This window comes from Melanaphis sacchari, unplaced genomic scaffold, assembly GCF_002803265.2.
Source record: "Melanaphis sacchari strain LSU unplaced genomic scaffold, SCAv2.0 Contig48_pilon_pilon, whole genome shotgun sequence".
Lineage (NCBI taxonomy): Eukaryota > Metazoa > Arthropoda > Insecta > Hemiptera > Aphididae > Melanaphis > Melanaphis sacchari.
The window spans coordinates 2,731,835-2,739,956 of record NW_020271327.1 but is presented as its reverse complement, the minus strand read 5'-3'; the positions used below and the strand labels follow the sequence as shown (position 1 = coordinate 2,739,956).

The 8,122-nt window shown below is 26.9% G+C and overlaps 1 protein-coding gene across 1 annotated transcript in view; it reads left to right on the top strand.

Annotated features, from left to right (window-relative positions):
* Positions 1–6,764: 6,764 nt before the first annotated feature.
* Positions 6,765–8,122, top strand: part of LOC112598595 (glutamate receptor 1-like) — a 173,493-nt gene continuing 172,135 nt past the window's right edge. The window contains exon 1 of the mRNA XM_025345124.1: positions 6,765–6,912. Coding sequence (XP_025200909.1) covers positions 6,804–6,912 — 109 coding nt within the window. The 5' untranslated portion in view covers positions 6,765–6,803. The remainder of the gene's footprint in view (positions 6,913–8,122) is intronic.

Below are 8,122 nucleotides of genomic sequence, written 5' to 3'. Positions count from 1 at the left end.
CTGTAATACAGTTAAATACTATTATTATAAAGTATTATTTTTGAACATCAACACTATCAAAATAATTATTATTCAACGATGAATGTTTAATTCTTTATTTTTATTAAAAATTAAATAGAGGTAAAAAGATAAAAACGGAAACCGTTATTATAAATGTATAATGAACTTACAAGTGTAACAAACTAATATATTTTGCAAGTAAAAAACATTGTACTTATGCTCACATTTTTACTAAAAATGAATTTAATTTTTACATAAAGTATGTAAGAAGATTTGAAAAATTCTATGCATTCATCACATAAAACACCTTACGCAAGTTATATAATATAACGATATATTTTTATTTGCAAATAAAAATACAACCCAAACTCGATAAATAATAAATTTATCCCGTCATAATTTCACTGTTTTATTATAAAAAGGTACAATATTTTCCTCCAATCATCCGTGTATCGATGTTTAAAATACCCATGTCATAAATGAACATATGTAAATTGATTTGTTTGAAAATTGTATTTATAATTTTTAGTGTAATATTTTGTTATTATTAATTTATTTAATTTAAATGTTGATACATTTTTCAGTTGAGTTATATACGTCCAATGAAGACAAAAGTATAAACCTAGCTAACTCCTCAGTAATTTTTTTTTTTTTTAATGAATGATTCATTATTGTAATTGAATTTCATATTACTAATAAGACGCAACCATGGTATTAATGAAGTAAAACGTGAACTCAACTATCAATTTTTGAATCATTTATTTACCTACCTGCTTTGCTTTATTATTAAAATTACTCATAGACTATGAATTTAGAGCAAGTTTATTATATACGTAAAACACAGTCCTTTAGATTAGATTCAGTCCTTCTAAAATTATATATTTAATTAAATGTCTTTTCCAAATACATAGTTTAGTTGAATAGTTATCATTTGTATTTATTAATAATATTCTAGATTCTAATTAGTACGAAGAATAATAGCGTTGTTAGTTTAAAAATTATGTTTTGATGTTTTTTTTTTTTTTTCTATGAAATTTTTTGATTAAACGAATACTTCAAAAGCACTGAAAATATGGACAATTTTTTTCAGATTGTAATTCAAGTGGCGGTGTTAGCAACGGGAAATTATATTTTTTTAATTACCTCAGTGATTTCTCTGATTGTGTTGAAAAAACCACTGTTATGTAAAAACTTTTGGTACATTTTATAAAATAAAATGTCTGTAGTAATTCCAATTTGAACAGATTTCCACTAACAAATTAAATTTGACTTTTGAATTTATTGATTTATTGTTGCATTTACTTGTAAATGTAATACAATACCCACTCAAAGCAGTCTAACAGCCAGGCTAGATTTTTAAATTAATATTTTATATACATTCCAATAATACATACAAGTATAACCGCTGTTTTATGTTTTTTTTTTTGTATTACCTAATATTTTGAAACATCGATCAAAACTAAAAAATCTCATAGATGAATAATAAGTACACCATTAATTTAGGTACCATAAATCGTGTTATATACTTATCGTAATAATTAAACTCTTCAGAAAACTTATACTCTTTTAAAAACGTCTCATAATTATAATTTAAAATATTTATTATACACAATAATAATTTTTATTAATTGAAAATTTCAAAATTTAATGAACCTTATATTATTTAATTATAATTAAACGCATAATAATACAATACACAAATTATTTACCGTTCTATAAGTTTACAAGTACGTTTGAAGTTATTATTATTCAATTATTCAACAGTAATTAAAGATCTTTAAAACATTTAGTATAAAAATAATAGGTTAATACTTAAATATATTTATTTATTTAAAGATAAATGTATATTTGCTTTTTGTAATTTATTTTTGAATATATTGATTAAACAATTATTATCCTATATAAGGTTGGTAGTTTATTAAATAAAACATCATGTCGCTTCACATTAAACTACACAAAACAAATTCGTAATTAAAATAATGATACAGTTAGAAAGAAACAATAATAATTACGCTTAAATTAATTTATTAAAAAAAAATTACGTCATATTAATTACAATTATTAAATTTAAAAATAGACAATTATTGTGATAAAATACATAAATTGTAAACAAAACCTTAAAATATCATTATTATAATGCAATTATTTTAAAAAATAAATATTATCAGCCGATGACAAAATTTCCAGTGCTTCTTTTTAATGAAAAAAAAAACAAATTACTAATATTTTATTGTTTTAATTTATTAAAAAAAAAACATAGGACTCAGACATATTCCACAGCTTTTTAATCATTCGTTTCGTTTCGTTCACATTTCAGTAAATTTTTAGTGTTTATTATTACGTTACTTAGGTACCTAGTTTTTGCTATTTAATGACTAAATCATCGTAACGGATAAAGGTTATTATCAGCGTTTATATTTATACTACAAAATTTAAATTTTTTAAAAATAAAAACCAGAAAAATACAAGCGATTATAAGAATATGATATATATATATATATACATTATTTTTTTTTTGTATAAATAAAAATTTTGTTAATTAAAGAATTTATATGTATGCTGATATTTTAAATATTTATAAACAAATAATTTAAAAAAGTTATAATATATGTAATAAACAGAATAAAATATAATCGAAAAATATCACTCTTATCATTTACTGCTTTTATTATATATCTAGCTTACTTTTATAAATATTATGTCTCTATCAATTCAAAAATAACTATAATTCATATGACAACTAATGTAATTGTAGAAATTAATAAGTCTAACTCTAAAAATAAGTGAATAAGCTGTCTTAAATTTTACTTATGATATTCCCAGATAATACAAACATAAAACATATTTAATTATGTTTAAATTTGATTTTTAAATTATTTATTATGGTAAAGTTGATTTTTAATTTACCCAAATTTAAAAATGTTCAGCTTTAGATATAATAAAATAAAAATGTGAATTGCCGTGTTCAACTTACTCGTAGTTAGATTTACAATTATTGTTTATACACAGTTTTACATCGTTTTAAAATTCTACACTGCTGTATAATTTATTTTAAAAATTTTCCAGTAGCCATTTATTAATAATAATAATAATATATACATAATCATACTAACTACAGAGAACAAAAGTCTTTTGCATTATACAGTGAAACTTCTCTTAAAAGAAAAGTCAAATCTAATCAGCGAACATTTCTCAATAATGGAAAAATTGTATGGTACCGACACAGCCACATTAAAGTTAATAGATTGTGCTTCTATAAATAGAGGACACCTCTGAATAACAAACGTTGATAGGTTTTGGTAGTCTGGTGTGCTATACCTATAAATAATGGACAACTATAACGAGAAACACGAACCTATTGTGTATAATATTATTTCTATATTTCCAATGAAGACATTCATCTTTATAAAAAATTTAATGAATACAAAAAAGATACCTTTTGTCAATACAAAATACAGAATATAATATACTGTAAGCTTAGATGTCTGGCTGGTATTATTATTATTATTATTTATCACACACAAAGGGTAATTTTTTTTTCAGTGTAATTGAATTTAACCATCTCACAACAAATAATAACATCGTTTGAAACTAAAAACCTATAATGTTCAAAGACTCAAAGGAATCATTTACATGTGTAGTTTCAATAAAACATTATTGAAGTTTAAATAAAATGTTAGTTATTATAAATATAATATACTATATAACTATAAAATAATTATTAAGTATATTACTATTGATATTATTATATAAAAAATAATAATGTATTAATTATATTATATTATATTTTTTATTATATTATTACATTATAATAATTATTTTAAATTTGTTTCACATAATTATATATATATATATACAAATAATACTATTATACGTTGATGCTATTTTAATATTAAATTTTCAACTAATAACATATTATGTTTATTCATTTAAATTATTTTAATGTGACTTATAAACGGAAATGGGAAAATAATTAATTAACATATTTCTTACTGTTTACTATACACTTCATTCTTGACATCACGCACCTGTATTATTTATAGCAATATATTAATGTTTAATTATTAAATTATGTTATTTCATAGTGATAAATGAGTTATTAAATTCAAAATTATACATTTTATGTTTTGGAAATACAAACTCTTTATTTTGATATCATATTAAAATATCTTGACAAATATCAGTGATTACGCACATCGTAATTACTAGTTATTAATAGCTTTTACGTAAAAAAAAAAAAAACAAGGAATAACGTTATATACAACCTTGAAGAAAGTGTTTTATCGCATTTATAATTCATAGATGCGAATGAAAAAAAAAAGAAAAAAAAAGAAAAATGAAAAATAATAAATACAAACGAATAATCAAAGAGTGTGAAGAATACAGATATACATGCGTTCATCGTAATGTGTACGATGATGCATATTTATGCTTGTTGTTTGCTTGTTTGTTTACAGTTTTCCAATTTTCGCGGGCGTATGATCTATATACCACCGCTAATGCGAAGACGATATTAGTGATACACTAATACATGTTATATTATATCTGTGCATTAGTTTACGAGCTAGTGTATATGGTTGCGAATTCAGGGAATTCGGGAATATTTTAAACTTAAATCATTTGGAAAAAACATTTTTGCACGAGCACACGCGTATAATATTATACAAACGCCGTGTGCGTACATGGTTGCAGTTCTCGTCGTCAACTCCGCGCATTATTACAGACAAATCGACTTGTTGAACCCCATATTCGATTTCAAAAGGATCGAAATAACCTTTACGTACAAATAATATAATATGTACATTATATATGAATATAGAATAGAGAATTTATACATTCTACTTTCATCCCTTGGATTTTTAATATCAGGATAAAAAAAAAAAAAATCATGATATCCAATATTTTGCAATATAATAGGTGGCCGACACATGCTCATGTTATTGTGTTTATGTTGAATCAATTTTTGTTTCGAATTAAATTACAATATAGAACATGTAATTTGTAATTTATTAAAATTACCGTTACTTATTACTATTTTCTCGTAGTCTTGTTGATAACATTTTGTGATCAAACAATTTCACCCAAAATAGATTAATTTTTAAATTTAATGTAAATGCTGCTCAGACCAAAAATAAACCACCATACATCATGCCGGAATAAATAAAATAGGCGTTGGATTATTCTCGTTAAATTCATGTTTTTGAAAAAAAAAACTACTTTTTACTACACAATTTTAAGTTATTACAACATAATATTTTCAATAAACAAAAAATATATATTCATTATTTTTTTTTTTTATCGTAATACAGGTTTTGTTGTTGTTTATTTTACTTTTTAAACTGATAACATACATTTTTTAATCTCATATCCTGATATTCAGATGAGTGAAGGAGTAGTTTACTAACATTCGGAGTATCACAAGCTTTACTCCACTTCTATAATATTTAAATTATTTTAACTATAATATTCGTATTGTTCGGTATTAGATTTCTATATAAAGGAACGTCAGAATTCTCATAAAAATAATGTTTTATTCCATTTTGGTTTATATGAAATAAAAGCCAATATCGCCATAAAAAATTATAAGTACCTACTAATAAAAAAAATATTATATAAATAAATTGCATTTTTTAGATATTCATCCAAAATGCTTATAATATAATTCACGTGTGGTTTATACGTTTATTATTTTGTCTTAAAGTTTACTTTGAAATGATCAAATGATACCTTATTAAATAACATATATTCTATCATATTTATTAGATATTTATTTTTAATATGAATTAAATATTTTATTTTTTTTTTTAAATATAAAACATCAGAAAATATTACCTATTTTATAGACAAGCCGTTTTTTTTTTTTTTTATCGATCGTTGTTGAAACTATTAGTATCAGATAATACCAATAGATTCATTACATATGAAATACGTACGTAATTTATTATAACGATTTAAATAGATCAAAATATAAAATAGATGGTGGAAACAACTGTTTAACGAAAAACAATTATTACCTACCTCGAGTTAAAATTATCATCAAGCGCGTGCTATCGCGGTGGAGACGAGGGCGTCTTATCTTTTGGCTATTTTTTCGTCTATGGGTTTCTCGTAGTAATTTTCGTTCGGACAAAACGCATGCTTTACAATCGTTTTTTTCTGCGTGATTTTTAATCTTTCGTATTACAAGTCAAATCCATCGACAGCAATTGAAAACATAGGTGTTTACCGCTATAACGCAATGACGTCAGGCGTCTCTAAACGTCGTACCATATACAGCATACAAATATTATTCGTCTTACGCACGCCGCGATCAATGAAAATATTATTAATTCCGTAACGCTTGCCGCGGGTAAATGCAAGAGGAATATTATATACATAAATAAATGTATATTTATTACATTTTTATTTATTTTTGTCACAGTCCCGGTTTGAGAATAGTCAAAACGCGTACATCTTCTCCTCTCGCCGCCCTCCTCCTCCCACCATTGGGTCCTTTATTTCGCTATCAAAAAAGCTAGGCACGCCGCCACTGATCGTCGTTGTACGCCGGCGATGACGACGACGACGACGACGACGACCCGTCCGTTTTATACGCCAGCCGTCGGCGTGTGGCGGCGGCGGTGGTGTAACTGCGCACAGCATCGCCCGCCACCTCCACCGCCGGATAGTCGGACGACATGTGGCGGACGCTCGGCGAGTTGCGCGCAAAGGTCCCTTTTTCTCCGGCGGCGACCGTACCGTATTACTCGCGCGGCCCGCCGACGACGTCTCTCCAGTTGGTGCGTGTCATTCGAACCGGCAAAATGGCCGGGCCACGTATTACGCGATCCTTCGTATTGTACTGCGTCGCGTTCGCCGCAGCCGCAACCGCGTCACGCGCCGACGGCATCGTGTACGAGAAAATACCCCTCGGTGAGTAACGAACGGCCTAGGTTAGGTTAGGTTAGGCCTATGCTCTCGGACTGGATAATAATAATAATAATAATAATAATAATAATAATAAAACAAAAATAAACCCTCCCCTCGCCCCGCAACCGATTCCCCCATCTCCCAAAAACCACGATTCGGACACCCCAAAAGAGGAGGATTTCCCCACGCGTTTTTGATACGTTTCACGTCGTCCGACCGCGGGGCTGACACATCGTAACGTTGTCGTGTGCCTACACTCTGCTGCAGCTATGCTATATTGTGTATTTTTATACGAATAATTATAATGCTGTCTATCGATATGACGGTCGTGATTTGGCGGTCGACTGATCTACGATTTCGGTCGTGTACGACCGCCACCGAGGTGGCGATTCATCGACGCTCTTTCGTAATTATTATTTATTAGATTCATTAGTCGACATTCGCGGGTACCGCGCCTACCTACTCACTGGGTAACGCGCGTATAGTAATTATTATAATAAAATTATTGTTACTGTTAATAACGTAGTATTATACATACGATACCTACACAACTGATCGAGTCGTGTCACGTCGAAGTAGTACTAGTATTACGATTTAAGCTATCTCTTAGGTATGAGTACATTTTAATTGTCAATATTCGTTCATTATAGTGTTTTTTTCATATTTTAATTTAAATATATATATTAAACTGAATTTGCAAAATTGTACTTGGATTTTGGTAAAAACGTTGTCTATCATAAGACGGTATCGGATAAACTGACATTTTATAAATCATGCATGATTTTGAAAAATTTCGCAAATTCGCGGTGTTAATAGTCAAAGTTATTTTTTTATGGTTAACAATAAATTATTCTCAACATTATTCTTATGACTCATATTTTTAATACATTTTTAAAATAATTCCATAGTTTGAAACATAATAATCTACTATAGATTTCATCAAAAATTTAATATAATAAATAATAAATTATTTAGGAGCGGATTTCGTTTGTTTTCAGCACCGCCTTATTGTTTTTTAACTTATATTTGCGCATACGATAGTGAATTTACACGTATACAATATATTTCCAGCCGTTAATTTACATAAAATAATAATTATAAAGCAATTGACCTCAATTCTATTTCATTAACTTTGCATCCCTAATTGTTGTTTAAATTGAACACGAATAACAATGCAATTATGTGTAATAATAAATCATAAGGCAATAATTAA